The 13,441-nt window shown below is 46.0% G+C and overlaps 1 protein-coding gene across 1 annotated transcript in view; it reads left to right on the top strand.

Moving 5' to 3' along the window:
• The first annotated feature begins 709 nt into the window (after positions 1-709).
• The window catches only part of LOC136779592 (protein cortex-like), a 51,053-nt gene continuing 38,321 nt past the window's right edge, over positions 710-13,441 (top strand). Inside the window, exons 1-2 of the mRNA XM_066737249.1 lie at positions 710-1,023; positions 1,098-1,238. Of these exons, the coding sequence (XP_066593346.1) occupies positions 1,015-1,023; positions 1,098-1,238 (150 nt within the window). The 5' untranslated portion in view covers positions 710-1,014. The remainder of the gene's footprint in view (positions 1,024-1,097; positions 1,239-13,441) is intronic.

Raw genomic sequence — 13,441 nt, 5'->3', positions numbered from 1 at the left:
ATTATAATAATTTATAATCTATCGGTTTCGAGGGATGTTGACGAATGATTTTCCACGTCATTTTAAAGCGCTGTTGGATCTCGTAAGTGGTTCTCCAGCATTTCCGCCAGCTATTATATTGCAGTGCTTTATATTATTCAGCGGTAACGGACAGATTGGTACAATAAAACGTCTTCCGTAATAAATCGAACGTCTTTCAGGTGTCTCCTACCACACGAACTTCCATCTATCTTCCTGTCGGCGTCCTGATACGTCGATTATCGCGTGTCCGATGACTCTGCTACTTAATTATCCATCTAAAGTGAAGCCTCCAGCAGCCACGGCTGATCAAGCTTTCAATTTGCTGGCCAGATCAAACCTCTCTTTCCTCCATTTATATTCATTTCCTCCTTCTCGTATCTATTAAATTAAAACATTCATTTTAATATATGTATACGTACCACGCGTTTCATCATTCTCGTTTATCCGTGCCCATTCGTGCGAGCCTGTATCTTAGTCTGTAAGACACATGGCTATATATGCCAACAATCGGGGAAAATCTTTCTGTCCTTCAAGCACAGCGTGTAAACAGATTTCTTCTGTCCCCTCGTTGCTCTCGAATTAATGACAATGGTGTAATATTGAATTGTCTATTGAATGGTGTATGTGTGTGTGTGTGTGTGTGTGTCGAGTCTGGAAACAAGAATCGTGTTAGCGTCGAGCCGTTTGGTCCAAGTAGAATATTCGAATTTTTAGAGCTCGCTCTTCAGCAACGATCATTGTTCCTTTGATGGTAAAAATTATTTTAAATACCACAAAACGTGCGCTTTTATATCGATCCCGAATAAATTGTCTCGCGAATTTACGTGGTTCGAGAACAGAGAACTCTTTTCCTCGATCGATCGTTGAGATTCGTGCGTTTCATGTGATTTTAATCGAGGAAACTGTTCCCTTCTCGATACGTTCCAAGAATATTGGAAGATTGCAAGCTTCGACATATGCCGAGTTCTCCGATAAATATTTAAATTTTGGAGCATGTGTACGGTAAGTGGAAAATGCTGGGCTATTCGCTCGTGTTTATCGTGCGACTCGAGTTTAAATCGTTGGATGTCGAACAGAAGGAAGAGTGCGAGATGTCCAGGTTTTATATGGGAAATGGACGTATGGAATTGGAGGAGGCGGAAATCAGCGATACACCGTTGCGTGGGAGTGTTACGAGGATTCCCCGAGTTCGTTTTCTGCAAAAGAATCAACCATTGGTGAGTCGAGAGAGAAATTCAATTTTTCACATCGTTGGATAAATTGCTCTTACCTGCGAAGCGTTAAAATTAAGTGTAAAAACTGACAGAGTTTATTTCCAAGGCAAATGTACATGTATATACATATATATATATATATATATATATATATATATATATATATATATAACACTGTACCATATTGTACATACATTCTCCAAAATCATGCAATTGTATAAATTCTGCGTCTCATAATAAATGTATGGATAAGCGAAAAAACACTGGACCGGAAGTCGAGAGGATCCAGAGGATCCCACGCAAGAGTCTCCCGACGTTCTGCATTGGACATTTTTGGGATTTCCAAGGGCATTGCGTTCTGTCGCATTCAAGGCACATGCCGCATAGAAACCCCAGCCTTGCCTCAATGAATATTCACCGGTTCTTTCCTGAAAGTGGCAAAAATAGAGGATGTATGAATAATCAATAAGATTGCTGGGAAAAGTCTTGATTGGAATTTTTTCTGGTATAAAGAAATGATGGAAAAAGAGGAGGTGGAGTGAGTGGATGGATTTGAAATTACGGCCAGCCACACTAGTATATATATATAGCAGTACTCACTAGCATAAAGAACTAGCGCGATGAGATTAATGTCTCCGGTACGTAGCGAAGGTGGCTTTTATAATTTTTCATCCCTGTCATTACAATTATGGTGATTTTATAGAGAAATTACACGGGGCGTTGGATTCTCCCGGAGGAGGAAGAGAGGCGAACGGACTGTTTTTAGCTGCACGCGATTTTGCTACACGTGGAGACGAGGAGGTGGTGCACACGTGTCTGAGACGAATCTTCACGGTCGATCGGTTTGGTGTTGGTGAGCAGGCTGCTTAACGAGTGCAAAAGAAGCTTCGAACTCTCCTCTCTCGATGCTCATTAATAAATAATAATAAAATATTGTATATATATATATATGTATGTATACTATATATAGCACAGCATCCCTCGGTATTTGAATATAGTGTTTTCAGTCGTAGATAGAAATAGTATGATTGTGCGATGCTGCCGGGCACGGTAAATCTCGGAGGCCATAGAACTCGAAGAAATGATTACAGCCAAGGCGCAGTATATCGGTGTTAATATAGCACGCCAGCACGCCGCACCCTTTTAAGCTACGTGCAGCACGCACGTACATACACGAAGAGCGGGGCCCCGCAACGGATTCCACGCGCCCGAAGAGGCGAGGTGTCTCCGGGTCTCGCCGAGGACTCTTGCAAATCGATCCTGATGACCCAACCCCCTCTCCCTAAACGGTCCCCGGCGATTCCTCCGAATTTCGGGAAAAATTCCGGCGCGTACGGCGTCCTTGGAGAACGCGCGGAAGAAAAAGAACAGAAATCGCGCTCTCGCCTCTTAAACGATAGCCCTTTTGTATGAAATATCGTGTCCGCGGCACTATAATTTACTGGGATAGCGTATACTCGTTTTCTACCTGCCCCCAGGCTACACCGTTGCAAATAAACGCAAAGGTCTCTCTCTGGCGCGGGGGCTTAACTTCCCGCAATCAAGTATATACCACATATCGCCGCGGCGCACCTGTATTATCCCCGCAATCTCATTAACGCTCGGCGAAAAATCTTCTTTTTCATCCGCGGCTTCCTCCAGATTTAACCCTTGTCAATTTTCTTTTCTATCGGACGCGCGAGTCGCTGCTTATCGGTGCTGCACCGTTGCGGCGCCGATGCTGATGGCGTCCGAAGACTGGAGAACCTGGATAACGCTGTAGCTCCTCCGTGGAAGCGCCGATGACTCGCGAGTCTCGTCGAGGAAGCTCCTCCTCGTCGTCTTTTCTCGCTCCACGTTCCTCTTCCTCTTCGGGACGCGCGTCGTTGGCGATCTTCCTCGGAGTTGATCGATGGACGTTTGACCGAGGTACCATATTGGTGCGTGTATAATAAGGTGGGGGCAAAATTCTCCGCTCGGATATGGCGAGTATAAAAAGTCCTGGAAAGGAATAGGTGTGTTAAGGGGGCGTGAAGCATAAATAAGCCTCTTAGCCACTTCATTAAATGGCCGATATTCCGTTGTAAGGGAGTAGAAGTGGATCGTGATTGGGTTATAAATAATAATTTACGGCGATAAGGCCTGACCGACGAGTCGAGCAAAGTGCGATAAATCCGATTGATGTACTGGCGGATCGAGTGAGTTGAACGCTTGGCTTGCTGCTGTTGTTCTTCTTCTTCTATATATGTATTACAAACCAAAGACGAAAACTGGCTCGCACGAATTTTCCTCATCCTCTACCTGAAAAGTTTTTCTAGATCGTCCAACCGGTATGGAGTTTGATCCCCAAGGTGTACAGTCCCAGGGTGCACCGGCTCGAGGTAACTTGGGACTTAGCAGGCCAGTAGGATTTTATCACAGCCACCACAGGACCACTAAGGCCCAAATCACCCCCAAGCTCCCCAACTCCTCTTGGTCCTCCACTCTCGACCCGCAAGGACGCATCTGAAAAAAGACGAGATTCACATACGATTAATAAAAACCTTCCGTATCTCTGTAACCAAGCTACAGTCTAACGTTCCGAATAAAGCTTCCGGCGAACGTTAAAGAACCATGCAACGTTAGATTGAATTTCTGCGTTTTCAATGCACCAGGGCCGTAACAAGCCTACTTTATTAAGACGCGGTCCGCACATATCGCATAAATATCACTGTTATCTCTTCATACGCATGGTGGACCCCGCCCACTTGGCTCGCTTTACCCGCGGCACTCGCCTAACGATCTCAACGAGTAGCTTTTACGGGTTCATTAACGGGTTCGTGCAGCTTGGGCTGAGGAGGGGGGGGGGGGGGGGGAGGGGTGGTCCCAAAACTTTGAACAACCTCAATATGGAATCCGATCGTAAGAGATCCGCGTTCTCGAAGAGATTGACAGTTTCCTCAAGATCCTCCCGTACGGATACATATACGTTGCAACCTTGCTCGTTTTCGGTCTCGCCCATGGACTTTTTTTCTCGCGTGCAGCTAAACTTTGGACACACCCGTTGCATCGTGGCGTGCATAAAATCGCTGCAGATGAGTGGTTACCGCGCGAGAGGGAGAACGCGAGAGAAAGAGAGTGAGAAGGGGGATGGGGGAGGGGGAGAGACCACCTCTGGCATCCAGCAAAGGCCGGTTAACTCGAACGGACAGTCGTTAAACGCTTCCGACAGATCTGGACGTCGGTAACGAGCCGATCGAGGAAGCCACCGATAACTCTCGACCAGATCTCTCTCTCTCTCTCTCTCCGCCTTCAAAAATCCAGCGATATTCGATCGATCTTTTCTTCGGCAGAACCATTTAATCGCTCGGCTATCCTCGGCCCGAGCTACGGGGTAGACCGACCATCAGGATTTCCGTGTCTATTACACAACTATATATAACTGGGAATAAATTCCCTGTGTGGATTCTCTTGGTCTACTCGAGGGTGTGCGTGTGTGTGTGTGCGAATTACATTTATGTATATAAATGGAACTTGAATTGCAAATCTTCGGCGGACCACACACACCAGGTTCTTTTGTCGAGAGATTTTTCGCCAGTCTCCTAAGAAATGTAAATTAATGCCAGGATGAATCCTGCCATTGTGTTAAATAAGCCCAATACTCCTCGTTGAAAGCCTGTGGTTTCTCCTTTCTCATATATCGGCTCTAGGTAGAGGAGCGAGTCAATATAGTTGAATGGATTTAACGAAAATCCATTTTTTTCCTCTTTTTCCATTTCCCTCTTGATTTATGTATATATATGTATATGGTGTGTGTGTGTGTGTGTGTGTCTAGCAATCTTGAGGAGGTGCACGTGTACGCGGGACGAAGAAGGAATCTTCGACGCGTTAGGAACGCGCGGATGACGCAACTCGCGCACAAACACAAACTCATTGAGGCACATGTATATACGTACACGGGGATCGAGAAGAAGTCGCGGAGGAAAGTCGCGGTTGCAGCGGAGATTTTTCTGTCGGGCAAAAGTGAATTTTCAGCCGGCACGCGGCGTGCGAGGCCGAACTCGTGTGAGCGAGAGGAAAGCACGCGTGCGCTCGTTCGGACCAAAAACACACACACGCGCACGTACACGCGTTAGCTAAAAACCAGCCTAACGGTGGGGTGAATTTTGTTCGTGGGGGTTGATCTCCGTGCGTGTGTTGGTGCACCGCACAAGGGATAAAGCTCTCTCTTATAACTATCCTCGTTCTTCTCCCTGAGAAGCCCATTGATCCGCTGTCTCGTCGCACTCGACAATAATTTCGGCAAATATTTAAAAAAAATGCTTGGCAAAAAAAAGGGTGGAAATTATTTGTTCACTCGAGCCGCCCGTTATTGCGCACGATTTTCATCAAATTACCACGTATACACGCTGTAAAACAGCGCGTTGATATGGTGTAGGCAGTTTTCACGAGGGGAGAAAAAGCGCGAGTGTGCGTGTGTGCGTGTAGTTGGAGGAGGGATATCGCTTGATGGGGTTGAAAGGGAGAAAACACACGTATATGTAAATTCATGAGAAATCGGCAGACATTTTGTGTTGTATTGGTGATGGAAAGAGGCAAGCGTGCGCGTATTCGCAGACGGTGGAGGGATACACATATATATATATATATATATAGAGAGAGAGAGAGAGGGTGGGAGGGAGGGAGAGAGAAAGAGAAAGAGGGAAGCAAACAGAAAAGGGAGAAAAATCGATGGAGCTGGGCGCGTTGGATTCGCGCACCCTTCTAGTATTTTCAGCGGCCCGAGGGGTGATTAGCATAAATTTTTTGGGGGGTGGGTATATACCCTAAGGGTAGCTGGCACGATGGGAGTGGCGTCTTCCGCGAGAGACCAGTCAGATTCCACTTGGAATCCCTCGGGAACCTCGTGAGAACCACCCCTCTCCAACCCCCAGCGCAATTTCTTTGTTCCTTGCCTTCTCCTCCACCAGCCAAAACCCAACCCCGAATCTCCGAAATCCCTCCCTCCTACCCCAAACACTGCACGACTTCATCTTACACCGCAGTTCTCATCCTTTATCTTCCTCGACTCTTCTCCGATAACCCTCATCCTTGGTCCAACATCATGCAGGTATACACATTCTTAGATTTTCACAAAGTATATTTGCCATTGGTCCCTCTCCGTCGCAAGTTTTTCCAATTATCGATTATTCTGCCGCTTTGATTAAAATCTCACGTTGATTATCCCGCGACGCGAAATGTAAAAAGTATACGTGCTGAATTATAATTGCAATGATATTGAATATATTCCTTACCCTATAAATAAATAATATATAATACACAAAATACAGAATAAACAATCCAGGTTCTTATACGCTTTTGCGTCTTATATAATGGGTTCCGGAGGATACGATCCACGTTTCGAGTTAAAAGTCTCCATTGAAGATCCTCCGTCCGAGTCCCGGTCGTTCTATCGCGATCGTCGTACATATATATATATATATATATACGCATGCACACGCGTTTGGATCTAAAAAGGATCTTCGATCTGGACGATTCAATCGCGATACATGAAATCCTCCAACGCTGCAGCAGACTTGCCACGATTAATCGGGAGTTTTGCTGTCGACGCGAGGAATAAATACTTAAACATATTTACACATACATAGCGTATAAATGTTATTACGGTTAAATCTGGAGATATAAAAGTGTCCCCTTGTAAACTCGCGAGCACAATCTGCCGGCATCTGACCGGTCTGACCTCTCGGTAGCAGCGGCTACCGTTCTGTCATTACCATGATAATTCGTGGCTCGAGCATGGAACTCGCAGACTGGCCTCCGCCGGGTCAGAGATAATATACAATAGCGAAGGATGCGGAGAGTGCGGATATTCCTTATTCTTATGTACAATAAGGACCAATCAGGAGCACCGGCTCTCTGCTGCTCCCATTGTTTAGCAGTCGGCTGATCGTAAGGAAACGTCTCTGAGATTCCGCGAGATAATTCATTAGAGCAACTTCTATATACCTATATATATGGAATTATAAGGCTTTTAGCTTTTCATATATATATATATATATATATATATATATATATGTATAGATAAGAGAGAAAAATGTTTTCCTCCACTGGGAAAATAGAGGCAATATCATGGTAAGGTACGATGCGCGAAGATGGACGATCAAAGCGGGATCGGAGATTGGTTTTTGCGTGGAAGAAAATCTTAGAGCTCGGCTTCCTTGTGTTTTCGTTCGTGTCTAACGCGCCGAGACGCCGAGACTTCTTACGGCAGCGGCAGGTGAGGAGGAATAATCGAGAGTCCGTGACTCGTTTAATCGCGAGCTTCACGCGGCTCGACCGATGAAAGGGACCAAAAACTGCGATCGAGTCTGAATCGAGATGGAGGATTTATTTTTCGGCTGCTGAGGAAGATGGTCGGGGGTGTGGGTCGTTGAATATTCACGCGGATGATGCGTTGGGAGATTCGCGTTCAAAATCATATCGTTTGGGTTCGCGTATACTTACGCGTGTGCCAGTGAAATGCGATTGGCTGTCTGGTGGAGGGAGGGGGGAGTCTTGGTTTTTGTCCAAAAGTCCGAAAGCTGCTGCAAAGCGAAGAAACAGGAAATTGCGAGGGATCCGCCATTATCACGTATGCAAAACATACCGAGAGACGATCCTCCACTCGCGCCGTTCAAATAATAATCCTCCATCGTTTTTCCAGCAACGATCTTCCATGAAACAGTTTTCCTCGGCGAGCATAAAATTTACAATGTATATAATTTGACGCCGCTCGACTAGGGGAGAAGAAATTTTACGGGGCATAATGGGATTCGATGAAGAAATCCAAATAATTAGAGATAAAGACTTTTTGTATAGCCAACTAAAGAGAGAGAGAGAGAGAGAGAGAGAGAGAGAGAGGGATGAAAATTGCAAAGAAGGATTTCCGAGAAGCACAGACGCGAGACGGCGAGGTTGGCGAGTGGCCTCAGCAGCTCGGAGGCTGCATGGCAGATAAGAGAGTCGTGATCCCGGCTAGTGCAGCGCCAGATACACATCTGGTATGCTCCGAATTAATAAATAATATAATGGAATATTGTTGCTACGCTGGCTGACCGGGTAGGTCGTTCCGCCTGTGCCGTGCGCGGAGACTCCGGGTACCGGAGGCGGCAGCACCAGGAGCTGGTACCATTAGCGCCAGCGGCCGCGGCGGCGTTTCCGGTTCAACTCTCCGCGCGCACTCTCCAATCTCACCGACTCGACTATAAAATCTATTAAGCGGACAAGTACGAGAGAAGTCGCATTGTCATACCAGTTTAATTTATTCTACTTGAGAAAAATCTCTTCCCTTCACCTTACCTGTGTTCTCTAGTATATATATATATATACATATATATATATATATATATATAAATGAACACACAGGTAAACGGAGCAACCCCAGAAATTCTGCCAAGCGCGAAACTCCGTCGAGAGTCTCGTTGCGTCACTTTAATATTCCAAATGATATTAATGAAAATTTCGCAACACTGCCTGCTTGGATTTATTGCTTCATCCACGAGGAACGATAAAGAAATCTTGGAATTCCTGGCTTATACACGTGTATCCACTTTGGTCCTTGCGCAATTCGCGAACTTCTCTGCATATATATATATATATATAGTAACCCACTGTAAATATACAAAGTAAACGTCCAAAGTATATACCCACCACCTGCAGTCTGGCTCCAAGAAGCATTGGGAAAGGTCAGTTCCTTCTCGAAATTGGACTCGCTAAATTTAGGCCTCTGAAGAGTCTTTTCTCCAGTCTTGAAACGTTCTCCAATGTTTCCTCGGGTATAGACTCCTTTATTGCACTCGTATAGGTTCTATGACCAAGAACGTTCACAGCAGTTTCACACCTGGAAAATCCCACATTGCACATGTACATACACATATTTAAATACGAATATTTCCTATAAACACTATATATACACACAGTATCCACAAGGAAATAAAATTATACAAGAAAATATCAAGAGCTACTCGCTCCGATTCCTTTGACCCGTCCAAGAAGATCGGTGTTCAAAGTGTCAGAGAGCGAGGATATGGCGTAGCTTGCAGTGGAGGTTGGGGAGCTTCGGGTGCAATTTCAACGAGGATAGCAACTCTCTCGCTCTCGTCAGAGCGCAGGAAGGAAAGCGGAAGGCCTAGAAGCGGTTTACGGTCCCGGCCCTTTCGAACGGCCAATTATCCGTTCCGCGTGTTCGCTAATAATTATACCCGTCCCCCCATATTCCTCGCTTGTCCATAAACTTTAGGACTACGCGTCTTGTGAAAATCCAGATGAGAGACCGGAAGTCGCCGAGGCGGCATTGTTGCTAGCCGTCGTGCGTGCGCGATCCATTAAGGATTTTCGATATTTCTTATATCGCACACTGGCGCTCGGTGCAACTCGCTTTTATCGAATCGCCGCCGCGCGTACCTCGGCCGATTAACGCTCCGACGTCGGTAGATTACGCCTGCTCTAAAATCTCGAAACACCGTTTCGCTCCTTCCAGTGGAATTCCGCGAATCTGCAAAAATCGGAGCTACCGTGACTCTTACGTATATATAAACCGACGAACGATCCTTCCACTAATATTCCGTAGCTTATCTCTGCGATGCTCCGGAGAAAAATCTTCAAGAATATTTCATCTCTTGCAAATTTAACCCATTATATATATATATATAGATGAATAAGACGAGTAACTTACAAGTGAACGGGGCTAATCGATAACATCTCTACGAGACGAAACTCCAAAATTGAACAACTCTTGGAAGAAGAAGAAGAAGAAGAAGACTGATGAAAACTCGAGTTTCGATATAATCCAGTCAAAGTTCTCCTAGAGACGTAGTTTGAGTTTCGGAATATAGAAATTCGCAGTGGGGTATTTTTGTGCGAAGTATAATTCTCGCAAGGACAGGAGAGAACAGGAGCTTCCATGGTACAGCCAGAGACGCGAGGCAAAAGTATCGCATTCATTATTCCTTATCTTTTCTCCTTAACAGCCGCACCACTGGTACCGCTTTGTCTTCCTCTCTCCGTAAGTCCCTCGCGGACCACCTCTTGTCTTCCCACCTGGATCTTACCTCCTCCTCCTCTTTCCGACCTTGATCCCCCCCCCCCCTCTTCGAAAATAAAATCCAAATCGTTTAAACTCGTCGTTTTCAGATCCACTCTATACAGAGCGGCGTGATTTTAATTTTCCTGCAGAAGCATCAGCGGGCAATTAATAAAACGCGGTGCAGCCAAGGTTGGCATGGATCTACGGATAATCATAGGAATTTTGTAGCGTGGCTGGCCCATTATGGGCCAGCTCGTGGCCGTTGGAAAAACGTGAGATGCGCTCTCTCGGGGTGAGATAGGCTCTATCTGGACTGCTGCAACTTACGAGACTCGGCACTCTCTCGATATGATTACGTGGCTTCTAATAAGGACAGGAGGCTGATTGCGGTGGCACAGGCCTCCCATTAACTTGGGTGCTGGCGAATATCGTCGAGGATAACCGATTCTACCCGGAAGCCACGTACTCTGCTCGATTTCCGTGCCAATACGTCCGCAGCTTTTCACCTTTATGCTATATATATATATATATATATATAGTAGTGGTGTACACGTACCCTGCACACATCCACATGACTATATACATCCAGACTTTTCATTCCTTTTGAATTCCCTCGGTCGATAAGATCTCGCGAGAGGGGAAAAATGGGAGGAGGCAATGAAAGCGCGATATTTCACGCGGATTCTCCTCGTCTTGGCTGGCGGCAAAGCGCTTAATAAGCGATGCGTAACGTGACTTCCAGTAAATTAAATGTCAGGCATAGTCGAGATTAGTGCTGGAGATCTCGCCTGCTTTTTCGCAGCTCGTTCTTTCAGGGATGAAAGAAAGGCTGCTGGATGATTGGTCAAGGCTTCACACGGGTTCTTATGCGGAGTGTATATATATGTATATAGATGGTCGTATAGAGCGGTGCGCGCAGCTGACCGATGGAATCCGCGCTGGCGACACCCACGCGTCCCCGGAAACGCTGAATTTTCAGGAGCAGCGCCATCGGCAGCGTCGATAAGGCAGAATTCGAGGCATTGTGTCGCTGCCCACGTGGGGATGACGAAGAGGTTGATGTTCGATAGGGATACGCGTTTCGCGTGTCTATATATATATGTGTGTATTGGAGCCGTCGAGTCGCTCTTCGTCAACGTGCACGGCTCTTCAGCATTGTCTTCAAGTTCGTCCCATACAGCGTTAGCTGCAGTGATGACGCGGTGAAAGATATTCTGTAATGATATTGTGTATATGTATATATATATATATATATATAGAGTTTGCGTTCGGGGAAATTGGAGGGGGGATGAGGAAAAGCTGGTGCTCTCCGATTGCTTACGGTAAAATCTGGCGCCTCGAATTTACAGGAAGCGATATAAAACCCGTTTGGAGAGGGGTGGAATCTGCAAGAAGCGGACTCGCGTCTCATTAAAGGCGTGGTCCCGATCATCCTCCACTTTTTCACCAAAGCGGAGCTCGGTGAGAAACTCGTCCTTTTATTCCCGTATTTGGAGAAACACTGACAATTCTGTATAGATGTATATGTATGTATGCAAAGGTTGAATGTTTGTTTCGTCGAGAGTGGAGGATGGAGATTCGGAGGTTGAGGAGACGTTGAAGAAAATTTTTTTTGTATTCTTTATATCAATTCCGAAGCAAAACGTCTATATACAGTATATATATATATATATATATATATATATGTAGTTAATTACTCAATAATCAAATCAATTTACTCGCGTGCAAAGGGAGAATTTGGAGACCTTGATGTCACGAGACAAAATTAAATCAATATATATACGAATATTAAAGCAACGGCCACCCAAGTCCCAGGATCGTGAAAAGGGATGAAGTTGAAGATCGGTGATCTTTAATTCATCGGAGGTAGATCGGTGGATCGTCTCACGATCTTGAAGCAGGGAGCCACGTGATCACCGCCAGGGATCCCCAGGATGATCGCGATCTACATACGCTGGGAGCTAATGATCATCGGCGGCATGCGTTATGCGCGACTATCTCCACCATCTACGCACGCCAAAGGGGGGAAACCATTTTGAATTTCTACGAGCTCTCTCGCGTATACCTTGGCGAAATTGCGTCACGTGACTGCAGCAGCGAGAGAACACTTTGGCACGCTTATTTTACCGAGACAGGAAAGAAAAAAAAAAAAAAAAGAAAAAGGGAGCGAAGCAAAAAAAGTCCATTCCGGAGCTCCCAATTAGCGAAACTCGCGATTGGATTGAGACAATCGCTAATGAAAGGGAATTGCTCGCACGAAGGAGCACGACTCGCTTATTAATTACATACACACACACACATATATATATATATATATATATATATATATATATGCATAGACACAGTGCAGGAGTGGGTTTACGAGCGACGAAGAGAAACGTCGGGATCTCTCGGAGCTGCGGAGGAATTTTTGGGAAAGCCGATGGCGGAGCGCAGGCACGGAACGATTAAAGGTCGAGCCTTAAAAGGCAATTATTAAATCACGCGAGACGCGAACACGTCGTAGTACACACGCGTGTGTATCGGTAACAAGCGATCTCCGTGTCACTCCTGTCTGGCTCTCGATGGCTGTTCCGTTTCGAGGCTCGTCTCTCGTCGAGCGTTTCAGCCGCCTATCGCTCCTCGAGATCTTCGGATATCCAATTCCCCACTCGAGTCAAAGTCAAACGAAATGCCGCGCAATGGATCTTTTCATCAGCGATCCTCTTCAGGTATATGTGGATATATAGGTGTATAGGGGGATGAGAGAGAAGAAGACGAAGAGAATTGAGAAATTAGCTCGTGATGGGTGGAGCCTTGGAAGGGGGTCGAATCACCCCTGAGATTCCCCACCCTGAAAGGGGTGTGGGCAAGAGAGTGTCGTGCTTGAAGAGCGGTAGAGACTCCCCCTTATAGGTCTCCTCGGGTTCTTCCGTGCAACGCGTTCCACACTGTGTGTCATATATATATATATATATATATACACGTATATAAAATAATAATAATTACTCCTCTTTCGTCGATCCCACTCCAAGCACCGGGAGGATTCACCGCGTGTTAGATCATCCGGCATCCGATAACCCCGTGACCTCCGCTCCCGGAAGAGGGAAAGAGGGCCGGGATTTTCCTCGGCTGGCAGCACACGCTGCGTTTCGATTAAAAGATGAGCATCGGTCCGGTGTGCGCGCGCAGCTACACGCGAGAA

This window comes from Prorops nasuta, unplaced genomic scaffold (genome assembly GCF_024137725.1).
Source record: "Prorops nasuta isolate Cenicafe-Biocafe unplaced genomic scaffold, Cenicafe_Pnas_1.2 PNAS00017, whole genome shotgun sequence".
NCBI classification, from domain to species: domain Eukaryota; kingdom Metazoa; phylum Arthropoda; class Insecta; order Hymenoptera; family Bethylidae; genus Prorops; species Prorops nasuta.
Note: the sequence above shows the minus strand (reverse complement) of the source record. Positions and strands in the feature narration are given on the sequence as shown.